Below are 27647 nucleotides of genomic sequence, written 5' to 3' on the forward strand. Positions count from 1 at the left end.
GAAAATCTTCCATGTTTGGATTTGATATCTATGATTTCTGTCTGTAATACGATTATGTATTTGTTTGAGAACCTGAAGAATAGTTACTTTAGTTTTTTGGCTCACTGCATACCTCCTAAATCCAACTTAAGTCCCATGATGTACACCCACATGAAGATATTAAGTGTGCTGTGTGATATAATGCTTGAAGTCCGTACTTGCAAATAGAAAAACAGATGGGTTTCTGAGATGTCAGTTGTATTCTATGTTCCAATTGAAGTGTGCCAGTCTGCTGTTTGTCAAGGTTTTGAAAAAGTCATACTGGTGAGAGAGTAAATCCACTTTGTTCCTTAGAGACTAGAGGAAAAATATATAACTGTACATATAGCAGATAGGAGTGTGTTTTTTTTGTTTTTTTTTTCTGATAACGGCATTTCAAGATGATTCAAATATTTTGCAGTGGAGTAAACATTTCAATGCGATCTCACTTTGAAATGAAGAAGCTAAGTCTCAGGGAGTTTACATGAGTCACAGCTATTTGGCAGTACGGAGACTGTGAAACATTAGAGGAAAAAAAAGAATTAAACAATAAATGAAGACCCAAACAGGCTACATGAAAACAAGCAAACAAAAGCAAACCACACACACACACACACACACATGGCTTTAAGGGTGATGGGGTCAATATTCCATTCTTATTTGACAGCATTTGGGGTCTTATTAACAATTTTATTTACTTATTTTTGGCTGAGCTGGGCCTTTGTTGCTTTGCCCAGGCTTTCTCTAGCTGTGGTGCCCAGGCTTGGCATTGCAGTGGCTTGTGGAGCACAGCTCTAGGGCGTGCGGGCTTCGGTAGTCGCTGAATGTGGGCTCAACAGTTGCAGTTCCCATTCTCTAGAGCACAGGCCCAATAGTTGGGGCGCACGGGCTTAGTGGCTCTGTGACATGTGGACTCTTCTCCCACCAGGATTGAACTAGTGTCTCCTGCATTAGCAGGGGCTCCTTTTACCATTGAGCCACCAGGGAAGCCCCCCATTCAAGTTTTAACATAGGCCTCAGAATCTTTTCTTCCCTCCATCACCATTTTTTTTTTTTTTGAAACTAGAATTGCCCTTCACTCATCCAAGTGAAATGAATTTCCAAATTGTAGGTTCTGAAATGCTTTTGTGCCCTGGACCCTTTTGGTTGTCTGGTGAAATGTCATTTTCAGAATAACCTTTTTAAATGCACAAAATACACGGGATGGAAAGGAAAATCAATTTTAACGAAACACAGTGAGCAAGATATAAAAAAGATAAATTTGTGATAGACTAACACACGTGGTTATATTAAATAACAAGATGTAGTGTCAGTCTAATGAGGACCAATTTCAATGTAACAGTGACTTTTAACAATTTGAGAAAGCTGCAACAATTAAAATTGAACAGGAAAATCCATAATTTCTAGAGGTGTCAAAATCTCTGGTATTACTAAAGTGAATGTTTTACTTAGAGTCTGTAACAGATATTTACACCCCGCCCTGGCCCCCCCCCCCCAGCCCTGGCCCCCCCCCCCGCCCAATCCAAGTTCAGGGACCTTCTGGTAGATTTGTAATTTTGGTGTCTCTCATGAGTACCTGCTCCTGGTGAGGGACGCCCTCCACACCGATGGTGGACTTGCTGCCTTTGACCAATTCGGGAAATCGGCAAACGGAGCTACAACAGAGTCACGGGGCTTGCCATCCTGAAAGGCTGCCTCGCCCAACTAAGAAACCTCGGCTAACTTTTCGAGGCTAAGAAAGAGAAAGAAGCACAGGCTTCCCAGTAATCCCAATTGAGCCCAACCTCCAGCCCCGGGCCCCATAAATTAGGCCGCGTGAGACCAGCTGCACCCAGAGTTTGCTGGAAAAGCAGTATCTCAGGTTTCACACCAGAGCTGTCCAATCATAATCTGCCAGTTCATAAGTTTCCCCAGGTGACTTGTATAAGCGTTATTGTTTGCAAAGTACTCCAGAAACGTGTTGTTTACTTTTGACAAGTAGAGCCACCTCCTTATCTTGTCGTTCGTCTTCCCTTTGAGAGACTTCTTTCACTCTGGGTTAGAAAGAAATGTTCTCCGGCCAAGTCTCTGTCCCATCCTGCCCAGCGTGAGTCGAAGACTTTCAGCCTCACATTCAAAAGTTCCAGGAGTGCTGGGTGAGGCCAAAGTGTCTGCGGGACTGCTTTGGTCTGTTTCGTCAAATGGCGAAGTCACGAAGGGATAGAGGGCTTAGAGGCAAGAGCAGGGTGTTGGAAATGAATGAATGAACAAAACCTTCCGAAGAGCCAACCAGTGAAGCCCTAGACACAGAAAACAGCTTTTAATCTTGAACTCCTCCTGCAAGCTTGTGTAATTTGTTGTCTTTAAGAATTGGGCTGGCTTTGTCGGCTCTGGACCACTCGCGTGCTCTGTGCACTGAAGCCCCCGACCTTAATAGAGTGGTCGTTAGCAGGGGCGGCGGCGGCTCACGTAGACGATGGGACGCGCCCCCCTCCCTCGGGAAGGCGGCCAGAGCGCAGTTTGTCCCCGCGCAGCTCCCATATAAGGTTGGCTCCGCCCCTGCCCGGGTATCCCCGGCGCCGCGCTAGCTTCTCCGCCTTGTCTTTACCCCCGCCCGCCGCTACCGCGCATGCCCGGCCCGCTCCGGATTCCGGCGCGCCTAGTTTCTCCGCCTTGTGGTGGTCGAATCCGCACCCAGCTCTGCGCTCCCAAAGGGGAAAAGCCATGGGTCTCCGGGCTCTAGGAACTCGCAGGGTGCTGATTCCCGGCCAGCGTCAGGGCTCTAGGGGAACTGACGCTACGAATCCTTGGTTTAAGTGTGTCACGTGTTTGCAGGCATCCTCTCAAAGCGTGAACCAACAACCAGGGGTTTTTCCTGATTTGTAGATAAAGCAAGAGCCTTAGAGGCGCCCAATAATGCAGACTGGGCTACCCAAAGCTAATGCTGGAGCTGAAGCTCAAACCCAGGAACCCAGCCTCCACTTCTTGTGGGCCCCCGTCATAGCTGGGCTTGTGGAAGAGCAGTGCCCCGCCCCCCGCCCCCTTTCAGCTCTCTGGGTGCCCTGGGGGTGTGAAACACCGGCAAGGAGGAGATGAGGGCAGAGCACCCTTTTGTGGCTCCATTAGGAACGTGGGAGCACATTGGCTGTTGAGTATGGGCACTGCCTTCTGTGGATTTTCCTGCCTGCCCCCACCCCCCTTCAGCTGTGAGACCGGAGGCAGGAAGGGTGGGTCGTGGGGCTGGGATGGGTGGGCTGAGAGGCCCAGAGTGGGGCAGCGGAGGAAGGCAGAATTGATGTCTTGGTTAATGTGGCCTGTGGCTCATAGATGGCCCTTGGGTGTGTGTGAACGAATGCCCCAAAGAGTGCATGCATGAGGGACTGACTGAATGAATGTGCATTCTTCGGGAGAGGGGAGCAGACAGGAGCCGGTATAGGACCTCGGACTTCACTTCTCCGACACCCTAAACCCCGGGAGAGAGTCGTTCCCACCCCTAATTCCTTGAAGATGGAGCTGTAACATATATGTGCTCAGTCGCTAAGCCCTGTCGGACGCTTTGGGGCCTCATGGACTGTAGCCCACCGGTTCGAACCCTCTGTCCTTGGAATTCTCCAGGCAAGAATACTGGAGCAAGTTGCCATTTCTTTCTCTAGAGAATCTTCCCGATCCAGGGATGGAACCCCCATCTCCTGCACTGCAGGGAGATTCTTTACCACTCATTCACCTGGGAAGCCCCAACTGTAACATAAGTGCAAAAAAAGCCCAATTAAGATCTGATTTCAGACCATATAGCCATTCTTGCCGTACCCTTTTTATTTTCATTTCTTCGTATCCCTGAATTGAAGGGTCCAGAACACAGGCTCAGACAGCTTCAGAGTAGTAGAGAAGACCTGAGCAGTGGCCCACTATCAAGCTGTGATTATCTCTGTGCTCCGGTTTTAAATTGGATGAGTTAACTCCTTCCCGGTGGGGTAAAGCCAGGTCCTTGGTTAGGGCTGAAAAACTGTTTTTGGTAATTTGACCTCAGGATTGTGGTTCTTGAGCTGGCCCTAAATTGCTGCGAACTCCTCTTCTTCTGCCCCCTCCCAGTTTTTTCAAGGAATGAGGTTGGGTTTTAGGCTTTCTTAAAATCGCCCCGTCCCTAGCAGCCCTGAGGCTCGAACTACCTGATTTCTTGACCTCGGAACCGGCTCCCAGGCACCCTGGCTCCGCCCCTGCGCGCCGCCCGGGCGCCGCCGGAGCGCGGAGCGCGTATCACGAGGGCTGGAGCCGCTCTGAGCATGCTCAGAGGCGGGGCCGGAGGGCAGCCGCTGCCGTGGAGTCCGGCCCGAGCGCAGGGGCGGGGGCCGGGGAAGGGGGCGGGAGCCGCGGGCAGAGTCTCAGGAGTCGCGGGCTGCGGCGGGCGCGGGATCGCGCGGGCGCACGCGGGCCGGGCCGGGATGAGCGATGGCCTCGGTCAAGGTGGCCGTGAGGGTCCGGCCCATGAATCGCAGGTGAGTACAGGGGTTGGGGCGCAGGTGGCTCCCGCACTCTTCTTCACCCGGAGGGAGCTGGTGTCCAGCTCCCCTCCAGAGCCGTCCTGGACTTGGGGTCCAGAGCCGTCCCCGGCACCCCGGGCCCGGTTGATGGCCTCTGGGGGCCTGGGGCAACTTGAAGCTTTGCTCTCGCTTTTACACTGCTCCGGAGGACACTCGGGGGGTAAAGAGTTTACGGCGCCATGAAGATTCCTGTCAACTCTTCCCGGTCCCGAAAATTTGAGGAAGTTTGCACCCTCCGCCTTTAAAAAGCATCAAGGGATCACTTTCCTGAAGGTGTAAATTCACGAGCGTGGTTACGGGGCACCAGAGCTGTGAGGCAAAGTCCCCTCAATTGTGCCAACTGAGAAGTTCTCTCACTATCATCGGTGTAACTTTTTAATTTCTTAATAAGAGATGATTCACCGAACGTGAACCTTGACTTCTTCTGATCAGTAGTTTCGCCATCCTTAACTTCAGCTTAAAGAGTGGATGGGAAAACTTTAATAAGTTTTGCTTCCTGGGAGAAAAAATTCAAGGACACTTAAGTACACGTGTTTGAAATATGCCGATGTTAATAGGGAGGTGGTTATAATTTAATCTTGAATGTTTCTACTAAGTGATGCTTTTCAGAATGATTTGACTCTACATTCTCTGAAGAATAATCTGTTCTTCCTTTTCAGTGACTATAATCACTGGCTTTAGAATAGTTACTTTTTAAATTGGTTTAACTTTAAAGAATAAAGTGGATCCAAATGGGATATGTCCTTCCCAGTTGATAGGAGCAGTTCACACAAGGCCATTTGTTTTTATTGGCTTCTCAAGCAAGTTGAGCATTTAACTTACCATATGACCTTTGCTACTTTGCTTGTGTTGACTTTGGAGGTCATTGTTTGTTAGTTCTGACAGGTGATTGAGGCATCAGAGGATTATTAAATCAAGAGATTGCTGGAACCTTCTTTAATTCACCTGAATCTGTTTTTCTGTTGGCAGATAGGGAGTCATTCTTCTGATTTGTAGCTATTGGAAACCCGTGCTTTTGTGATTTTTAAGTTATTTCTAAAGCTTTTTAGGGAAGAAGTTTGACTTTTTGCTAAGTCAGATACATACATTTCTATGTATATTCAGTCCTACAAAACAAATGGGCCCCATTTAGATGTTTTTAAAAGATTGTTCTTTATTTTGGATTTACATGTACAACATATGAAAGTTCTTTTCCTTCTTTGAACTAAAGAAGCTTTGGAGCACATGCTACAAGATTGTATTGAGTAATTAGAAAGCATTTATTTAGCGCCTGCCAATGCTGGAGACCTGTGTTTGATCCCTGGATCAGGAAGATACCCTGGAGAAGGAAATGGCAACCCACTCTGGTATTCTTGCCTGGGAAATCCCATGGACAGAGGCGCCTGGCAGGCTACAGTTCATAGGGTCAAAGAGTCGGACACGACTGAGCGATTGAGCACGAGGAGGCAGAAGTCTGGCTACAGGTGGGGATGGGAAGGCTAGAAGGATCCACGGAGACAGTTTGCTGGCAGAATTGACAGGAGTTGGCAGTTCATTGGGTGGGAAGTTGGGGAGAGGGGAAGAATAGTCACTAACTGAGGTTTGATGCTTAAGAAGGTAGGAGAGGTTTGGGGAAGGTGTGTTCTCTTGGGTTTGTGAGTTTCAGGAGATGCAGTAAATGTCAAATACAAGCACAGTGTCCCACTAGAATGAGTGCTTCCCCAAGTGTTGACGAGGTTCACTGTCTGAAGTGTCCGAAGGACATCCAGTTCTTTGCTGTTGTTGAGGAGACTGGAAGAAAACACAAGTCTCAGGTGATCTGAGGATTGGCATTTGGAAATTTTTAGCATATGGATGACAGTTTAAGAATGTTACAGTGAGGTGGTGATTTCTCAGGAGGAGAAATTTTTTTTTTTAACATTTTGTTTATCTATTTATTTGGCTGTGCTGGGTCTTAGTTTTGGCATGTAGGATCTAGTTTGCGGGATCTAGTATCTTGATACGCTGACCCAGAGATCAGACCAAGGCCCCCTGCATTGGGAGCATGGAATCCTAGCCACTGGACCACCAGGGAAATTCCAAGAAACCTTATTTTTCTGTATAAAGCACAGATATACAGTAGATTAAAAAAGAAGACTGTTTACCATCAGAAGAAGAGGGAATTAGGCTGGGTGCTCGGATATGCTTCTCTGCGGGCTTCCAGGGAGATGATTGGCCTGCAGGCATGGAGGAGAACCAGCACAGCACGTGGTCGTGAAGGGAAGGGAGAAGGGGCTCCCGGAAGAGGCGGTGGTTGCTGGTGTCTGGTGTTGCCAAGATGGAGCTCTGCTGTTGCCAGTACGTCTTTGGTCTTGGAGACGAGTGTTGATAACCTTCCAAAGAGCAATTTCAAGGAGAGAAAATGTTCCGGAAGTTGGCAGTGAAGTGGAAAGAGGTATACTAATGGCTAACCAGAAAGGCTTGGCTTAACTCATAAGGAAAGAGTTGCAGGTTATAATATTTGTAAGAAACCATTTTTTCACCAATGAGATTGGTGGTTAGCTGAACTTCGAGTGTTGGTGACAGGATCATAAAGGGTCAGCACCTTTGAAACTTCCATGTTGGGAAATTTGACAGTAGCTGTCAAGATATGAAATTTATAAACTCTTTGGTTGAGAAATTTCATTTCTAAGATTTTATTTTATAGATTGTATTCCTATCTACCAAGATGTATGTATAAGGATACTTCTGCATCATTCTTTGTATAACAACAACAAAAACATAAATGACCTAAATGTACGGTAATGGGGGAATTTTAAAATTGTGGCCAAGTTATTTGGCAGAGTACAATTTAATACTTACAAAAACTCTTAGGATCTTTGTCCTAAAAAGAGTTCCAAGATAGAGAATTAGGTAAGAAAAGCAAGGTACTCACAGATGCATACACTGTTGTAGAGTTGTGTGAATGTTAAAAATGTTAAAAATGCACACACACGGCCGTATCTGTATAGAGTGATTCACAAGAAGCCTGACAGCTAACTCCGCGGAGGAGGGCTGATGAAGAGTGTATTAGGCCAGGATAGAAGACTGTTTGAGTTTTTACTTTGCTCTTGGTAGTTTTATAATTAATAATTCAAAACTTGTTTATGTAATTTTAAAGAGTTATCCAAGAAGTCATTGGCGCCACAGAAATAATTTTTAGCTCGTTGTTCAGGAGGTTTGAAGGAAGTTATTAAAAGAATTTTCCCCCAGTTTGATTGAGATGTGTTGACATATTTGTAAGTGTCAGATATACAGCCTAATAACTTGACTTGTATACATTGTGAAATAATTACCACAATAAGGTTAGTTAACATCCATCATCTCATATTGTTCCAAAAAAAAGAAAAAAATGTTTTTCCCCTTGTGATGAAAACTCTTAGGATTTACTCTCAAAACAGCTTTCAAATACTTTCCAGAGGTATTAACTATGGTCATCATGTTGTACATTATATCCCCAGGACTTATTTATCTTATAACTGAAAGTTTGTGACTTTTGACCCCCATCATCCAGTCCCCCTGTTCCCTATCCCTTGCCTCTGGTAACTACAAATCGAATTCCTTTGACCTAGTTGTTGCTGTTTTTTTTTTTTTTTTTTTTTTGATTCCACGTGTAAGGGCCATCTATACAGTAGTTCTCTTTCTCTGACTGTTTTCACTTGGCATAATGCCCTGAAGATTCATCTGTGTTGTTAATTTCCTTCTTCTTTTTCATGGCTGGGTAATATTCACATATTCATATTTATGTGTGTGTTGGTCATGTCTTCTTTATCCATTCGTCTGTTGATGGACCCTTAAGTTGTTCTTGTCTTGGCTTTTGCAAATAAGGGTGCAAGCCCTGAAGGCAGGCAAACAGGAAGCAGCCAGTAGGAAGGAGAGGCCTGGGGTGATAGGGCGGTTGGGTTGCATCCTGTTGAAGGATGGGGCAAGGGGGTGAGATACTGACTCTAAGCCAGGAGCCTGTGTGGTCACCAGTCCTCTGAAGAGGCACCCAGTGCTTGATTAAGGACAAAATGTGATGCATTCTTTTTACTAATTGTCCAGGAGGAGGAAACTTCTTCCTCTCCCTCTTGGTGAGTTCTTAGTGGCTGGTCTAATAATGAAATTGACAGAAAGTTAACAGGCGGAAAAGAAACAAACTTGTAAAGAATTGACAGAGGTCAAAGAACCTTAGGTTTTGTGTGCCCAATTAGTGAGGAGTCTAAACAGGGTTTGAGCTTGGGGTGGTTGTTTCGTTGCTAAGTGGCATCTGGCTCTTCGTGACCCCATGGATTGTAGCTCACCAGGGCCCTTTGTGGAGAAGCCCAGGGACGGGGGAGCCTGGAGGGTGGGCTGCCGTCTATGGGGTCGCACAGAGTTGGACACGACTGAAGCGACTTAGCAGCAGCAGCAGTGGGGCCCTTTGTCTATGGGGTTTCCCAGGCAAGAATACCGAAGTGGATTGCCATTTCCTTCCCCGGGGGATCTTCCTGACCCGCGCCTCCTATATTGACTGAGCCCCCAGGGAAGCCCCTTGGGGTAGCACATTGAAGAAGAACAAGGTCCAGAATCCCCATCTTTGGCAGTAGGGGTGTCCTTCCACCTCCACAGGCAGGGGGTCTGCCTTTCATGTGGAGATTGGTTTCTTGCTTTCAGGGAGACATAGAGGAGGGCCACAGTGTCCCTCATAGATTGGCCGTTTCTTAAGTAACTTTAATTTAAAACAATCAATATGTCATGGAGGTGAATTTTGGGGTGGCCCACCCTGAACCCCAGCACTACCTTGTGGTTTTTGGTTATGTGGCAGAAGTAGTAGTTTGAAGTTTGAAAAAGCCATTGCGTTCCATCAAGTAACAGCCCCTCCCTTTATTGAGCGTTTTCTCTGGACCAGTGGTGCAGAACCTCATTTAATCTTTCTCATAATATTAGCAGGTAGAGGCTGTGATTATCATGCCATTTTCCAGACTGAGGAAGATAGCTTGTCCAAAAGTCAGTTTTCTAGACAGTCACAGCTATGCTTTATAACACGAATAAAATGTCAGCAGACACTTCATTCATTCATAATTTTTGTGGGCAAAAGCTTACTATTTATGTACTGTCTCTGCCTTTTTCTTGGTGATTTCTCCCCCTGGTCTGATGCCTCATCTTTTCTTTTTCCACTGGTTTCATTTTTACAGCCTTACAAGATAGATTTTTTTTTTTTTTTTTACCTTCTGAAGAGCCAGCAAAATAATAATTGGTGAACTAATTTGTCCATTTCCTGTCGGTTTCAGTTGCCTGTTTTTTTTTTCCTGGAAACACTAGGTGATTCTTCAGGGTCATCCATCCTATCTGGTTGATCTACTGGGGTTACATGTTCGGGGTCTGAGGGCAGACAGCCTGGGTTCCCGTCTTAGCTGTCATTTACCAGCTGGGTACCTTTGAACAAGAGACTTAATTGTCCTAAGCCCCAATTTTTACATCTGCAAAATGGTGACGATAATTATATATACCTTATAAAATCTTTTGTGAGACAAGGTCTTTTCCAAATACTTTTTACTATGACTCACAATAAGAAACACATTTAAAATGGAAGCCCTGTAGATATGTAAAAGATTTATGAAGTGTTACATGCAATTCACTCATAGTTTCAATTTTATCCTATTCTATTCTATCTCTTTTAAAATTTTCTCTTAAAATTTTTTAAAAAGTTAATTTCTTGGCCACATCTTGGGACATGTGGGATCCTAGGTCCCTGACCAGGGATCACACCCACAGCCCCAGCAATGGAAGCCAGGAGTCTCAACTACTGGACCACTAGGGAAATCCCCCCAAATGTCTATTTTTAGGTCTACTAAATTGACTTTAAGATCTACTGATGAGTTGCAGCTGGCAGTGTGAAGAACACTCATGAGGTTCAGAAGAGATACTTGCATGGGGCAAAGCTCTACACGTGGTGCCTGGCATATAGCATGGGCTCTGTGAAGCCTGCTGCTGCTGCTAAGTCGCTTCAGTCGTGTCCGACTCTGTGCGACCCCATAGACGGCAGCCCACCAGGCTCCGCCGTCCCTGGGATTCTCCAGGCAAGATCACTGGAGTGGGTTGCCATTTCCTTCTCCAACGCATGAAAGTGAAAAGTGGAAGTGAAGTCGCTCAGTCGTGTCTGACTCTTTGAGACCCCATGGACTGCAGCCCACCAGGCTCCTCCATCCATGGGATTTTCCAGGCAAGAGTACTGGAGTGGGGTGCCATGGCTGCTGTTATTATTAGAATTTCACAATCGTACCTTTATGCAATAACTTGTATTTTAAAAATGTCCCCCCCCCCCCCAATTTTTTTTTGTTGAGTGCTGGCAGCAGACCAGATGTTAGCTTTGTAATGTGCTTTCTCATCTGACAAGGCAGGTCCACCCCACACCTTCTATCCATGACGGTTCTCAGCCTCTCTTCCCGATTAGCCTCTCAGTAGAATTTGCTGTCATGTCTGTCAAGTTAAAAGGAAAAGAAAAAATGCCAGTGGTTGTTTGACTGGGGTTGATGTCGTTAGGCTCTGCTGAAGTCTTCCCATTGGAGAGCAGGTGTGGCGGGGAAGATAGCCCTGCGGAGGCCTCTGCGATCTGTTTCCGCACCAGGCTCCGGTGGGACGTGTCTGTTGAGCTGCTGCCTCGCCTTGCACCAGGCACGTGCTCACTTCTTCACCTTGGGGACTTCCTTTCCCCCTCCCACCAACTCACTGACAGAGGCTTTTCACCCCCATTTGACAGAGGGGAAACGGAACGGCCGCCCCAGATAATCAAGCGGGCTGATCAGGCTCCGCCTCCCTTCGGAGCCCTCCGCCCGGGGACTTGTTGTCCTGGGCTCGCTGATGACAGAGCTGTTGGCCTCAGGGGACGGCTGGGCTGCTGGCGGAGAAGTCAGGGCCACAGCCACACACGCTGGCAGCAACAGAACCTGCGTGTGGTTGTCAGGGGGGCCTCGGGGTTCTGGAGGCTGGAGGCAGAGGTCTGTAGCTTCCCAGGGTCCCTTCGATGAGAGGGTAGAGACTCACTTGAGCCCTGAAGAAAGGGTGTCAGCGACCACCATTTAGAGAGGGTCTGTGAAGTTCTTGACTGATGCCCTTTGAAAGGCAGCACAGTCCCTCCATTCTGCAGATGAGGAGCAAGGCTCAGAGACCCAGAGAGCCTGCCTGAGGTCACATAGCTCGGTCATGGTGGAGAATGGGTTTCCCCCCCATAGTACAGAAGGCTCAGATGAGGACACGCGGGGATGCCTGGCAGATGGCACCAAATACAGTTACCGGGGATCTTAGACAAACTGGAGATTTTGGTAAGGATTGGTTGAGAGGTTGGTAGGCAGGGTGTTCTGAGGACATTTCTTTGTTCAGCTTGGGAGTTGGGGCTTTTATAGTCCTGTCTTGTGCTGGTTAGCGTCATAGCCCTTGGCTGCGTGCAGCTGCTCATATTAACATTAAATAAGATGTAAAATATAGTTTCTTGGCTGTACAAGTCACATTTCAAGTGCTCAGTGTCTACATGTGGAACAGGGCATGTCCGTCCTCGTGGAAAGTTCCGTCAGACAGGAAGGCTGGGCTGGGCTGGGCTGGGTTTGAGCCCCAGTTCTCCTGCTTCCTCGCTCTGGGTCTTGGCGCTCTACTCGGGTGTTCTGTGCTTCCGTTTATTCACCTGTAAGGTGGAGATTGTCGCAGGAGCCCTCTCGTGGGGTGAGATGGTTTTTGAATGAAGTAACCCTTGCTAACAGTATCAGGCCTCAGAGTAAGTGCTCTGTAAATATTGGTTGCTCTTTTTAGGCGCTGGGAGCTGCTGATGGATTTTCAGAAGTTTCATCCAATAGCAGTGTAGAGTAACACCACTATGGCTAGCAACAGTGAGCATTGGTTGACTATTTCCCAAGGGCGGTGCTAAGTGCCTTGTATGCACCGTTATCCCACTGACTTTGCTGCCACATTCTGGGCTGCAGGGCCCCGAGGCCTCAGCTGTCTGTGGAGTGGGCAGACGTTCAGGGAACTGGAGTGTGGCTGAGAGGGCTGGGACCCTGGATGAGGCTGGAGTTCTGAGTAATAGGAAAGGACATGAGATCGAAACTTATGAACAGGACCCTGAAAAAACTTTCACAATATTGTTTCGATTGTGAAAATACTGTGTGCTTATGAAAAATGTGTGCGATAAGTGTACCCAAGAAATCAAATCGAGAATTGATCGTAATTTCATGATCCAGAGATGATCCAAAATTCAGGTGCATTTGAATCCAGTCTTTTTTTTTTTTCCCCTGATTGTGTAGCAACATAATGTATAACTGTTTTATATCCTGTGTTTTGCATTTGCAAGAAACATCTTGAAGACAGTCAGTAGGGTGTAGAGAGGGGAAGAGCCAGATGACTGAGTGGCTTGGGGCCCTGTTAAGTGGAGGCATGACCTTTCCCAAGGTTAGGATGTGGGCTGAGCAGGTCAGAGTAAAGGGCCACCGTGGTGAATTGAGTTGGCTTAGGATGCTGGTGGGGGATCCAGGCAGTAGGCACTCGGATGGGTAGCTGTGGGGCCCTGGGGAGACTCCCCGGGGAGTGCTGTGCTGGCGCTGACCCTGACTCATGGAGTCTGGAGCAGATGGAGGCGTTTTCCTTTCTTTTAGGAAAGACTTGACTTCCTCCGCTTTCAGGTGGACTTGACAAGTAACATGAAGCAAATGACTGGCGATGTTTTTCATACACAAAATTTAAAACTATCTTAATATGTGTGATGCACTTGCACATGTGAGTACCAGAAGTTTGAAATAATGTTAAGTGACTTGAGTATTTAGTAAGTGTAATTGGATATTAAACTTTGCTTTATTTTATTCATGACATCTGTGTGTATGTGTTTGTGTCAGAGGTTATTTTGAAATGTCCAGTGGTGCAATGTAGAGAGAGCACTTTGGTCTAAAGCTGATTTAGCCTACACAGTTTCGTTTCACAATTAATTTTCTAAATTATTTCAATAGCTTTTTCTGTTTTTGTGGATCCTGGAATTGGGACGTAATCTTGCTAAGGCCTGTTTTGTGGGAGGAAATACGTTATACTTCTGGCCTGGGGCTGATGTGACAACGCCCCAGCACCTCCATCCCCTCCCCAGGGCAGGGCCTCCCTCTGTTCTCGATGGCCTGGATTGCCTTCTGTCTCGCTGTAGTTACAGACAGCGGCCCGCAGAAACCCCTCACGGAAAGGTAGTCCTTTTCCCCTTGGATTCAGCCCAGTGACTCTCACCAGGCACAGGGGAGGGACTGCTGGAGGGGCCTGGGTGCGTTCCTTCACTTCCTCCGACTCTGCACCGAGCTTGTATTTCCTGCTCTGTTCTTTCCCAAGTATATTCATTATTCATTGTTGCTGCCCAGGGGAGGGGAAGGAACTGTTTCTGTGATCAGCAGTCCACTCATAGACACGTGGAGCAAATGTCAACACAGAATTTAAAGTCAGTTGAGAAAGTGCTTCACTGTAATAGTGTTGGTAAGTGATTTTTGGCACCAATTACTGTGTCTAGGCACTCACTCACTAGGAACTCTGCTAAATCCTTTACCATCATTATCTAATTTAATTCTTGACAACAGTCCACAGGAGTGAATATTTTTAGCTCCACTTTCTAGATGAGGAAACTGGGGATTAGAGAAAGATCAGGTCCTGGCTCAAATACCACTTCTTCTGAGAAGTCTTTATCAACTGCATTGGTCATCGGCTTCATGGCATTTACCATGATTGAGTTTTGTGCGTGTGCATGTGAAAGGATTTTTGTTTGGTTTCTTGTTTATCGTCTCTCTCCTTGAATGTAAACTCCATGAAAGCTGGTAACCTTGTCAGGTTTGTTCGTGGCTGTTTTCCAAGGGCCCAGAACGGTGCCTGGCAGGGATGGGCACTCAGAACATACTTGCTGCATTAATGACTGCCCCTCCTCCCAGTCGCTCAGTTCGTGGATGCATATAAGGAATCAGCATCCTTGGGATGCCTCGCGTTGCTCCCTGTGAGTGCAGGGGAATCTTGATGATCTTCCTGTCAGATGTTAGGGGATGGGGAGGTAGGAGCGGGCCAAGGAAGGGCCTCGGTAAGGACGGCTTTGGGCTTTCCCTGTGTATGAAGTTGAAAAAGTGAAACTGAAAGTGTTGGTCACTCAGTTGAGCTTGACTCACTGTGACCCCATGGACTCTTGCCTGCTAGGCTCCTCCATCCATGGGGTTCTCCAGGCAAGAATCCTGGAGTGGATAGTCCTTCTCTTCTCCAGGGGATCTTCCCAACCAGGGATTGAACTCTGGTCTCCCACATTGCAGACAGATCCTTTACCCATCTGACCCCCCAGGGAATCCTGTGTATTAAGTTAATTATACACAATATATGTCAAATTTGTTATGTATATCTCTTAAGGTTAGAGGATTGGTGGTAAAACACTCTTTCAGTGATATGTGGTTTATGGGACGGAACACTCTTGTTCCTTTGGAAAAAGTTTTTTTTTTTTTTTTTTTTAAAACTTGAAATAGTTACACAGTAAAGTTCCCATATATGCTTCCCCCAGCTTCCTCTGAATCAGCATTGTATGTTACATGGTGCAGTTGTTAGGACCAAGGTATTAACAAGGGAAACCCTGGTAACTGGACATGGTTTTCCCACTAACATCTTTCTTCTGTTTTGGGATCCAGTGCAGGATCCCACATGCTATTTAGTTGCTTTGTCTCCTTAAACTCGTCTGGTCAGTGACAGTTTCTGAGACTCCAGAGAGTGCCAGTGAGTTATTTAGTAGCTGCTGTTGTTCAGTCGCTCAGTTGTGTCCGACTCTTTGTGACCCCATGGACTGTAGCATGCCAGGCTTCCCTGTTCTTCACTGTCTTGGAGTTTGCCCAAACTCATGTGCACTGAGTCAGTGATGCCATCCAACCATCTCATCCTCTGTCAGCCCCTTCTCCTCCTGTCCTCAATCTTTCCCAGCATCAGGGTCTTTTCCAGTGAGTCAGTTCTTCACATCAGGTGGCTCAAGTATTGGAGTTTCAGCATCAGTCCTTCCAATGAGTAATCAGGGTTGATTTCCTTTAGGATTGACTGGTTTGATCTCCTAGGAGATCAGCCTTCTTTATGGTCCAACCCTCTATATCTGTACCTGACTACTGGAAAAACCATAGCATTGACTAAACAGACCTTTGTTGGCAAAGTGGTGTCTTTGCTTTTTAATATGCTGTCCAGGTTTGTCACAGCTTTTCTTCCAAGAAGCACGCGTCTTTTAATTTCATGGCTGCCGTCACTGTCCGCAGTGATTTTGGAGCCCAAGAAAATAAAGTCTGTCACTGCTTCCACTTTTTCCCCATCTCTATGCCAGGAAGTGATGGGACTGGATGCCATAATCTTCATTTTCTGAATGTTGAGTTTTAAGCCAGCTTTTTCATGCTTCTTTTTCACCTTCATCAAGAGGCTCTCTTGTTCTTTTTCGATTTCTGCCATTAGGATGGTATCATCTGCATATCTGAAATTATTGACTTTTCCCCTGGCAGTCTTGATTCCAGCTTGTGCTTCATCTAGCCTGGTATTTCTCATGATGTACTCTGCATGTGAGTTAAATAAGCAGGGTGATGATATACAGCCTTGATGTGCTCCTTTCTCAGTTTTGAACCAGTGCGTTGTTCCATGTCCGGTTCTAACTGTTGCTTCTTGACCCGCATACAGGTTTCTCAGGAGGCAGGGATGGTGGTCTGGTATTCCCATTTCTTTAAGAATTTTCTATAGTTTTTTGTGATCCACAGTCAAAGGCTTCAGTGTAATCAGCAGAAGTAGATGTTTTCTGGAATTCCCTTGCTTTTTCTATGATCCAACAGATGTTCGATCTCTGGTTTCTCTGTCTTTTCTAAATCCAACTTGATATATGGAAGTTCTCAGTTCATGGAGTGTTGAAGCCCAGTTTGAAGGATTTTGAGCATTACCTTGCTAGCGTGTGAGATGAGTGCAATTGTGCAGTAGTTTGAGCATTCTTTGGCATTGCCCTTCTTTGGGATTGGAGTGTAAACTGACCTTTTCTAGTCCTGTGGCTGCTGCTGAGTTTTCCAAATTTACTAGCATATTGAGTGCAGCACTTAAACAGCATCATCTTTTAGGATTTGAAATAGTTCAGCTGGAATTCCATCACCTCCACTAGCTTTGTTCTTAATGTCCCTCAGTTTGAATTTCTCTGACATTTTGTCATGACTAAAGTGAAGTTACTCGGTTCTGGCGTGTGGAGAATTTGTAGAATGCCATGTGAGTGCCCTTTGTCTCCTATCATGGGGGTTCATAATGCCAGTGTGTCTTTTTACTGGTGATGTTGACCTTGGTCCCTTGGTCAAGGTGGTGTCCACCGTATTGTTACATTTTTTTCCTTTTTGTAATTAATGCATATCTGAAGGAAATACTTTGCAGGAAAAGTTTTTGCCTTCCATTTCAACAGTATTTATTTATTTATTTATTTTTGCCTGTGGGAACATTTCAGATTTTCTGATAAAAGTTCTTGTGAGTGTAAGTTCATTTAAAACATTTTTCTACCTCTGAGTTAGTGAAAAAGGATTAATCATGTTTCCAATGAAGGACATTTGTGCTTTGGAAGGCTGATGACAATTGTGCAGGACTATGTACTTAAATGCTGGGCTGGAAGAAACACAAGCTGGAACCAAGATTGCTGGGAGAAATATCAATAACCTCAGATACGCAGATGACACCACTCTTATGGCAGAAAGTGGAGAGGAACTAAAAAGCCTCTTGGTGAAAGTGAAAGTGGAGAGTGAAAAAGTTGGCTTAAATCTCAACATTCAGAAAACGAAGATCATGGCATCGGTCCCATCACTTCATGGGAAATAGATGGGGAAACAGTGGAAACAGTGTCAGACTTTTATTTTTTTGGGCTCCAGAATCACTGCAGATGACGACTGCAGCCATGAAATTAAAAGATGCTTACTCCTTGGAAGGAAAGTTATGACCAACCTAGATTGCATATTCAAAAGCACAGACATTACTTTGCCAACAAAGGTTCGTCTAGTCAAGGCTATGGTTTTTCCTGTGGTCATGTATGGATGTGAGAGTTGGACTGTGAAGAAGGCTGAGTGCCGAAGAATTGATGCTTTTGAACTGTGGTGTTGGAGAAGACTCTTGAGAGTCCCTTGAAGTGCAAGGAGATCCAACCAGTCCATTCTGAAGGAGATCAGCCCTCAGATTTCTTTGGAAGGAATGATGCTAAAGCTGAAACTCCAGTACTTTGGCCACCTCATGAGAAGAGTTGATTCATTGGAAAAGACTCTGATGCTGGGAGGGATTGGGGGTAGGAGGAGAAGGGGACGACAGAGGATGAGATGGCTGGATGGCATCACTGACTCGGTGGACATGAGTTTGGGTGAACTCCGGGAGTTGGTGATGGACAGGGAGGCCTGGCGTGCTGCAATTCATGGGGTCGCAAAGAGTCGGACATGACTGAGCGACTGAACTGAACTGATGCACTTAAAACGTCTGCAGTAAATCGTTTATCAGCTCAGTCCATGCTCATGTTTTGTACTCTCTACCGTTTCATTTTTTTTAAAAAAGATGGTTATTATCCACTAAACTGATTTTATAATTGGCAGTTTGAAAACCTTAGTGTAATGAATCCATTATTCAGAGCAGAACTTGGTAAAATCTGATTTTTCTATGTGAGAGAACTTTGAAATTAGGATGTTACTAGAAAGTGAGTCCTCTTTCCTCTGGGAAGCTGGGGGTGGGGGTTGGGCTTTTGACCCCAAGAGGATAAGTAAAGCTTAGAATGAGAATTTTCAGCCGAAGAATCTAGGAACCTGAGCCGACCGTGGGATGTCCACTGTCAGGAGCTTTCTTTCTCAAGTCCTTGTGCCTCGTGGTCTTGGGGTCTCTTGCCTGGATGAACCTCCAGATCCTTATTTTCAGGGTTTATTAAACAGAGTCTAAGTCATCAAGGTGACTCAGCCTGGGGCACAGCTAAATTACTTTGTGAGTTCCCTCTGAGTGGGACTTAAACTTTGCCAGGGAGCTTTCAAGAAAAACCATTCAGGTTGATGGAGACTAGCTCAGAAATGAAGCACGTTGCAGAGATATAGCTTTTAAAATATTAGGTTTTGGCCTGTTCGCTTCCTTTTTGTAAAGTTAGTGTTTTTATAGGAGTTATCTCTGCTTGGTCAGATAGAAGGGCAACTATGAGAAAAAAGTCTGTAGTCCTGGGCTGGTGCTCATGTATGGTGATCCAGCTGAGATGTTTTTCTTCTGTTTTGAAAAATATTAAAAAATTTTTCATTTTGAAATAGGTACAAAAGTTACAAAAATAGCGCAGCGTTCCCATGTATTTTTCACCTTGTACAACTGTAGTATAATTAAAAACCAGGCAAGGAGCTTGATACAGTATTATTCAGTGGTCTGATGCATCCAGATTTCCCAAGTTGCCCCCATAGCACCTCTTTCTGTGGTCTAAGATCACACAAGTCATTTAGTTGTCTTGTAAAATATCTCCTTTTTTAGCTTTTCTTGTTCTTAGGGCCAACTTTGACTATACTGATACACTATATTAAAGGTGAGAATAGGTACCCACCTCCCAGGCCCCCAGTACCTCTGTCTCCTCAAAGGACTGAGGAATTTTGCCTCCTGGCATCCTTGATTATTTGAGCTGCTGACCCCTTGGTTGGATTAGTTGTTCCACGTGTCAATGAAAAGGACAGTTGGGGACCTTTAATCCTTGATGGGGCTTTTCCCCAAGAGAACCTTATTTCTAGTGTTAACTTGACCTGTACGTCCTACTAAAAGCTTTCAGATTTTCTGTTCTTTCTGATGACTAATAAATGAATTAAAGGACCAGTGGAAGGAATTTATTCTTTCTTTCCTGGAACCTAAGTGCTCTGGAATGGATTTGATTGTCTCTAATTTGATGTTGGCTGGAATTCCTCTCTCTTTTGATTATAAAGAGTCAGAGGATTTTGTGGTTGTTTCTGCTTTTACCATCTTTCTCCCTCTTCATTTTATTCTACTCTTGACTTTTGAGAGACAGCTATTGATAATCAGTCTTGGATAAATCTGATTTATTTTCTCTACCGTCTTTTTCAGGCTTTGGCCCGTGTTTGTAGTTATTGATTTTCCATTTCTTATTCATTCCTGCCTTCACTCAGTAGACATTAAGTGCTCTCACATAAGAGAAACTGCTTTTTTTGTGTGGGATCTTTTCCTTGGAGGGACATCTCAGTACTGTGGCTGGATTAAATTAGCAGGACAGAAATTTCACTGCCTCATAATTCCAGACTTTCACACGGTGCTCAGTGAAGGTGCAAGAGAGGCATGGGTGTTGAAAGGTAGGGGAGTCAGATGCTCCCAGAGTTGCCTCCTGCTACTGCCAGTAAGTACCTGCATGGTTTTCTCAAGGATACTTTCATCTTCTGATCTCTTTTTCCTTCATCTGTACAACGAGGACAGTGATAACCTACTTGTAAGGTTATTTTCACAGCGTAAGGAATTCATGGCGGTAAAGTGCTTGCACAGAGTGGGCAAGTCAGTGGTAACTTATAATTTCGTGTCGTGCCTTTTGGGATTTCACATGAGTAGTGTGATGATGGAGCAGAATCTTACATAACTCAGTAATGAGTGGACTTTGTCTGCTTGTCCCCTAGTGTTAGGGTCTCTGTGTAGATAATAACATCCAGTATATGTTGGGATAAAGGAGAATCAGTGTGAGCTCAAGTCTACAGGTAGATGTTATAACAGAAATGGAGCTCTGTGGTTTGTATAGGCTTCATGTGGTGAAGAGCGGATATTTTTCTGGTGACCTTGGCATCTGTCCAGCCATTGAGCTTTTATTGGGCTTTTTCTTTCGTCAGAGATGAACAGGCTCACGATCCCTGCCCTCCAGTAGCTCATGACCTAGTGGGAGCCATAGACACAAAGAATGTCCCCAGTTCTGTGGGTGATGGTGGGTTCTCAGGGCATGGTGGTGAGGGGCTGCAGAGGTATTGAGTGGAGCACCTTTTCAGGGCTGGGAGGGACAGCCCGGAGCACTCCACCACTGAGGGCAGGACTCTGTACACGAGTTGGCTGTGCAGACAAGGTGGGCGATGGCATTTTAAGCAGAAAGGGTCCACCGGCCCTGGGCTGGGGCGTGTGGCTGGGGAGCTGCAGTGTTGCCACGTGTCCGAAACTTCAGATGGCTGCTGCGTGCGGGCACAGGGCCGGGAGGCCCAGATTCTGGGGTCGCGCCATCTGGACTTCATTATCGTTTCTTCCTTTTTGTTGTCCTGAAATGGTGTAACTTAAAGCTGATTCTGTAGGTAATGGGAACTGTTTTACAAATGGATGTAACACTTTTCTAACGTGTGTGAAAGCCAAGGAGTGAGACTGACAGGCAGCCCTGGGGGGGCATCAGGTGTGACTGAATACAGAGGGGTGGGAACTACTGCCTTGGAATTGGAGCAGCCCTACTTTCCCAGCCACCTGCCGCCACTGCCCATCCGTCCACCTGCCTGGCCCCCCACCCACCCATCCACTCATCCATCCATCACTCCACCCATCCACCCACCCGCAACCCGCCCTCTCCGCCCCCCCCCCACTACCTACCTATCCACCGCCCCCACCCCACCTGTCCACCCCACCTGCCCGTCCACCCACCCCTCCACCCCACCCCTCCACCTGTCCACCCACCCGCCCATCCACTCATCCATCCATCCACCCACCTGCCCATCCACTCATCTATCCACTCACCCACCTGCCCATCCACTCATCTATCCACCCACCCATCCATCCATCCATTCACCCACCCATCCATCCATTCACCCACCCCACCAACCCACCCATCCATCCATCCATTTACCACCCTACCCACCCATCCATCCATCCATTCACCCACTCATCCACCCACCCATCCATCCACCCATCACTCCACCCATCCACCCACCCATCCATCCATTCACCCACCCATCCACCCACCCATCACTCCACCCATCCACCCAACCATCATTCCACCCACCCATCCATCCACCCATTCATCCACCCCACCCACCCATCCATCCATTCACCCACCCATCCACCCACCCACCCATCACTCCACCCATCCACCCACCCCACCCTCCCATCCATCCATTCATCCACCCATCCACCCACCCATCACTCCACCCATCCACCTACCCATCACTCCACCTATCCACCCATCCATCCACCCCACCCACCCACCCATCCATCCATTCACCCACCCCACCCACCCACCCATCCATCCATTCACCCACCCATCCACCCACCCACCCATCCATCCATTCACCCACCCATCCACCCACCCACCCATCCATCCACTTATCTGTCCACCCACCCATCCGTCCTCATTACCACTCACTCCCATCTACCTACTCCTTCATCTCCTCTCCCACTCATCCACCTGCCTGTCTCGCCAACTAGCTGGGAAATCTGGTTCTTTCCCTTCTTAAGAAAGAGTCAACTTAAAAAAGCAAAAAATCCTGATGCTTGGGCACCTCTTTTCTCCATCTTTTGTCTTTACCAGACCACAAACTAGATGTCAGTGTATTTCTAGAAAGAGGTTTCATTTCCCCGTCATTGATTGATTGATAGATTGATCAAACTCTGCCGGCTGTATGCCAGGTCTTGTATTAGACCAGCAGTTCCCAAAAAGTTTTGGAGATTGTTTAAAAATTATTGATGAACCCAGAGAGCTTTTGTTTTGTGGGTTATATCAGTATCTTTACCACATTGGAGGTAAAAAACATATTACTTTTATTTTTCTATATTAAAAAAAAGTGTTTATTGTTTTTAAATTTTTTTGACTGTGGTGAGTGGCATCTGGGATCTTAGTTCCCTGCCCAGGGATCGAACCCGAGTCCCCTGCACTGGAAGTGTGGAGTCGGAACCCCTGGACTACCAGGGAAACCCCAGAGCAGACATTTTTAGAAGAATATTTGAGCACATTGTCATCGCACATCTTGCAGCCTCTGGAAAACTTCACTGAGCAGTCATGAGTGAGAGTGAAAAGGCATGTGGTGTCCCAGCATCTTTATGAAAAGGGTCTGGACCTCTCCCAGTTCCCCGCCTCCCGCCCCAGACTGTGAGAAGTCGCTGGGCTGCATGTTGGGAGTCCGGTTGGGGCTCCAGCCCCGCGCAGACCCTGCGGCCGTGGGATGGCCCCGTGATGCTGTGGAAGCCTGTGATGGGGCTCAGGGCCTCGCTGAGACTTGGGGTGCTGAGAAAGGCCCTTGGAGGGAGAGGCGGCTCAGGCAGGCCTGCAGCGGGCACCGGCGAGTGTAGCGGGTAGAGGGAGCAGCGCCCAGAGGCTTCACGGGAGCAGCTGAGAGCAGTTCCTCAGGGCTCTGTTAAGGTCGCATTTGCTAGGAAGAGACCAGCAGTTTGCTTTCTCTGTGTGGCTTCAGTGTGATGTGATTTTATCCACCTGTTTAACCTCAGAGGCAGACACAGCTGCTCTCAAGTCTCTTTCCTGTGTGACTCAGGGAAGCCTGGGGCCAGGTCTCAGCACTCCTGTTGGAGAGCCTCCTATTTCAGATGCTGGGGGGGATTTGCCAAGCTTTAAAAAGGCCAACAACAGAGCCACGAAACGTGAGGGGCTGAGAAGCAGCGTGGATGGTGCAGCAGAGTGGAGGCCACATGGAAAAGCTTGATTAATCATCAGAGAACAGGAGGGCGACACTTGCGAGCTGAGGACTCGAGTTCAACAGAAGGGGCCCTGCTCACCCCATGTCACCGTATTATCAGTGAGAGTCCTTGCAAGGAGGGCCGTCTCCCCCGCTTCTCATCGCCGCCTTTGAGATGACGTCCAGACTAGAGGTGTAGGCCCTGGCCAGGTGCAACCTGAGACCTCCTTCCCCCCGTGTGGCCGTAGGAGGGGCCGCTTTATTGTGCCAGGACTCTCCGCTCAGCAGAGCCCAGAAATGAGGCCAGGCCTGTTTTGCTCTGTCTCTGTTTTACTGCAGAAAGCACGGGGGTATCAGAGGACTTTCTCACCTCAGGCCCTTCAGGCTTGATGACGAGGCGAGTGCTCTGATTTCTGTGAGTAAATTGTGGCAGGTATTTGGTTTCAAGGAATCTGGGGTGAGTTCTTGAATTAGGAGCCTGTGAATGCTGCACCAGTGCTACAGCTCGGGGAAGGGCAGTTTCTTCTTCTCGAGGTGTCTTGAGGACACTTGGGGGTGAAGATACTATCCAGGAGTCCGAAAGAATAATCAGGGAGGGTGCAGCCCACTCTGACAAGACAAAAGGAAATGAGAGAAAGCCACCTCCTGGTGGTTTCTTCAATAAACCCTTAATTCCTGAACAAATCACACCTTATTTGCTTCTGGCTGAGTGAAATTATGTATCGTTAAAAGTCAGCTTGATGAGTTTCGGGGCCTCTGCCAGCTTTTCCAGGACTCTGTCGTGCTGTCCCTGCACCGTGGGTGGGAGGAGGTCATGAAATCCAGCAGAAGGTACAGGAAGTTGGAAAAGGCATGGTCGGCTCATTTAAATCTGCTGGCAGTTGGTCATCTCAAGGGTTTTACTGTTAGAGGCACAGCCCCTTCTATACAGTTTGTAGGTTTCCGGATAGGGGGCTCAGTGCCCAGGTCTGGGGAGCCAGGTGAGGGGCCGGCTGGCAGGACCCTTCAAGGAGCCTGTCCTGCTGTCGATGCGGATGCAAGAGGGTCCTCTGCTTCCAGAGAAGTCTGAAACCCAGGTTTGTATGTTTGTATGTAAAACCTTCTGATTTCTAACATGTGATGACACGCCAGCTGCCGACACCTGCATTTCCTGCCTGACAACTGTCTTGGGCACCAAAGTGAAACAGGCTGGAAACACTGGGTAATTAACACCCCGGAACCAGCCCTCAACCAGTGATCCACGAGTATAAATTCCCCCACTCCCTCACCCTCTTGGGCACTTTGGGGTAACTTCGGGGTAACTTTGGGGTCTGTATGTCACACCATTTCCAGAGTCCCCAGGTGAAACTAAGCTCCAGCGTGCACAGTGTAACTGGCTTGATAATACACCTCTAATACACCTCTGTCCTTTTCCTGTCTCACTTCCCTTCCTTCCTACTGGCGTTTGCCAGGATTGCCTCCCACATCAATGCCATGGATTTAAAAAAAAACACACACCCCAAATTAAAGGTATTTTGTCTATTTATTTTTATAATTTTTTATAATTTTAATGAAGTATAGTTGATTTACAGTGTTGTGTTAATTTCAGGTGTACAGCGCACCGATTCAGTTATTTTCTTTTTCAAGTTCTTTTCCATTATAGGCTGTTACAAGATATCGAATATAGTTCCCTGCACCACACAGTAGGTCCTTGTTTATCTGTTTTATGTGTAGTAGTGTGTCTGTTAATCCCAAGCTTCTAATTTATACCTCCCCGTGTAGGTGTTTTAGAACGCAGCATTTATCAGTCCTTATCCCAGGTGCCACTGTAAAACCTTTGGTGTAGAATGGAAGTTTAAAATTCTTCCTCCTATCTTTATTTTATTTAGAACTCATACACTTTGCCCTTTTCCCTCCCACTCGCCTGCATGTCAGCGTTGTCCACGTTTGCCAGTCCCATGGTCAGCCACACGCATCCCTGAATCTCATCGAGCACTTAGAGATGCCGGTGCTTCCTGGTGGCCGAGAAAATCAGGAGAGAGGGCACATGGGGGCGGGAGCTCCTGGGAGACGCGGGTCTGTAGGGAGCATCTGTGGGCTCTGGGTGCCTGCGAGGCTTGGTCCTCCGCCTAGGGTCTGGGGTCTGCCCTCTGAAAGTGGCGCCCCCTCGGAGGCAGGATTGGGGATGGGTGCACAGGCCTAGTGGTCCCCAAAGCGTTGGTTGGTCACAGATGTGGAACCTCAGCCCGGCTGTTTGGATCCGAACCTCAGCTATAGCTCTGAGCACACTGCCTACCTGCGTGGGGTGGGGCAGGGTTCTCTCCTTAGCCCCAGGGATTTTGGGGCTTGCTCTTTTTCCGTCTCTCTCACCTGGTTTCTCCCAGGTCTGGGTCATGATTTGTTTTCCTTTTAGGGCTTTGGTGGTGGCCTGAGTATGGGTGAGCCCTGCCTTGCCCCTGGGACACTGAGTGGGGGGACTGGAGGAGCCAGGAGCTTGAGACACTGGCCTCCACCTGGACTGAGACTTCCCACCCCAGAGAGTTGGATTTAATGAGTGTGGGGTGCAGGTGGGGTGCAGGGGGGCTCCTGGGGCAGGAGCCCTGCTGGGAGGGGATTGATGGCACTTTGCTCTGGGGACCGGATGCCTCGAGGGAGGTCTCCATGGTCTCCTCCTGTTGACGCCCTCGTATTTCCCAGGTGAAACTCTCTGGTGCTCTACCTCCTAAGTGTCACTTTCGGTCACGATTGTGCTTCCTTTCTGGGCTGACTTTGTTTCTCGTGCTGACCGCAGCCGGGGCTCTCCTTGGTCTGGACGCTCACCCAGCTGTATGCTGGCTTGTCTTCCACAGCCTGTTTGCTCTCGTCCTCGTGGGTGATCGCGGGCAAGAGCTACGATCGTATGTCTGCATCCCTGGAGAGCCCTGTGCAGGGGAGACCAGTGTGTTTGTCCGCTGACCTCCTGCCTCTGGCGACTGTTGCTCCCATTAATTGTGTGTAAGAGTGTGCATTGCACGCTTGCCCCGGGGATGGGCATGGTGCGGGAAGGATGGTGTGTCTTCAGATGGCGCGGTCCGTGTGCTCAGGAATAACCAGACCTAATCATAGATATTTAAGTGAATTTTGGTGTTTCTGATGTTCTTTTTTTTATTTTAAATAGTTAAAAATTTTTTTTATTTGTCTGTACCGGGTCATAGTTGCAGCACGTGGCGTCTTGAATCTTCATGGCAGCGTGCGGACTCTTAGTTGCAGCTTTGGGGTCTAGTGCCCTGACCCGGGATTGAACCCGGACCCCCTGCATTGGGATCTTGGATTCTTAGCCACTGGACCACAGGGAAGTCCCTGTTTGTCACATTCTTATCTTTTTTTTTTTACGAACTATGGCCTCTGGATTGTGTTGTTCAAATGATAAGCATTACATGCTTCAAATGATAAGCATTATATAAACAAAATTTATGAAGATCAGCTCTATGGTGGTTGCTCATTTTGTGAGATCTGGCTAGAAAATTTGGCAAAATTTGTTTTTTGGATTCCCTCCATTTCCACTTACTTTGGGAAAAGATTGGAAAGGTTTTGTTAAAATTAATGTCAGTCCCCAGAGGGCAGGAGAGGCACCGTGAATATTTGTTGAATAAATGGTTGGGTCTCGGATTTGTGGTGGAAATGAAAGGGCACTTTGGTTTTCTGCTGGTGTGGGGCCTTGTGTGGTCTGCTTTCCTCTGTCACATCTCTCAGCAAAAAATTATACATGAGGGAAGCTCAGTACTTTTATAGGCGAGGCAGCAAAGACTCAGCAAAGTTAAATGAAGTGCCAACATCTCGCAGCTACTCAGAGTCAGAATTTGCACCCAGGTCACCGAAGCGTGGTGCTCTCCTGATGATGGTTAACCCGCTCGGCTGGGCAACACCTGAGGCTGGGCCTGGTGGAAGCGCTGCGAGAGACCACGACTGCATCTCATTCTACTCCGACACCAAGTGATGTCCTGAAGAAACAGCCCTGCAGTTGAGTATTTCGTAGCACACCCTTCTGTCAGGCATACTTAGCTGGCAGTGTTGTAAAAGGAATCAATCTTCTCTTTACCGGCCAGCTATTGTATTTTTTTTTTTTTTTTCCTTCCTCAAAAGCTGCCACTGAGAACATTTTTCTAAAATGGAGGTAAATCTGGAAGGAGTTTTGTAGTGGTGGTGTGGGTGCAGAGCAGACAGAACTTGGTATTTCGCAGGGCTGTAGCACTAAGCTGATTTCTTTGTGCATCAGTCAACTTAATGTCTGAACACAGGAGAACAAAAGAAGTATTAATAGATCTTCTTACATTCTCATTATTATATTATGCTACCCCTTTTAAACTTTCACTTTAAAAGAAAAATGAATAGGTTGGTTGTGTGTTTGGAGAGGCACCCTGAAGAAGTTTGGCCACGTGCACATCCTTGCTTTTCCCCTTTCCTGTGATTCAGAGGGGGGGTCCCTGTGGCTCGCTCTTGGAGTCCCAGTCACAGCTGTGGGTCTGCAGGAAGGGTGAGCTTCGTGTCTGCTTTGGAGCTGACGTCTGCCAGCTGAACTGGTGTT

General features: G+C 47.2%; 1 protein-coding gene across 14 annotated transcripts in view; it reads left to right on the forward strand.

Moving 5' to 3' along the window:
* Positions 1 to 4306: 4306 nt before the first annotated feature.
* The window catches only part of KIF16B (kinesin family member 16B), a 298517-nt gene continuing 275176 nt past the window's right edge, over positions 4307 to 27647 (forward strand). For 5 of the 14 annotated variants that reach the window (XM_044928278.2, XM_044928279.2, XM_044928280.2 and 2 more), the window contains exon 1: positions 4310 to 4490. In XM_044928278.2, the coding sequence (XP_044784213.2) occupies positions 4444 to 4490 (47 nt within the window). In that variant the 5' untranslated portion in view covers positions 4310 to 4443. Of the gene's footprint in view, positions 4491 to 27647 lie in introns of all 14 variants that reach the window. The other 9 variants (XM_044928276.2, XM_044928277.2, XR_006544691.2 and 6 more) reach the window with 4 other exon arrangements.

The sequence above is a fragment of the Bubalus bubalis genome, chromosome 14 (assembly GCF_019923935.1).
Source record: "Bubalus bubalis isolate 160015118507 breed Murrah chromosome 14, NDDB_SH_1, whole genome shotgun sequence".
In the NCBI taxonomy this organism is placed as follows: domain Eukaryota; kingdom Metazoa; phylum Chordata; class Mammalia; order Artiodactyla; family Bovidae; genus Bubalus; species Bubalus bubalis.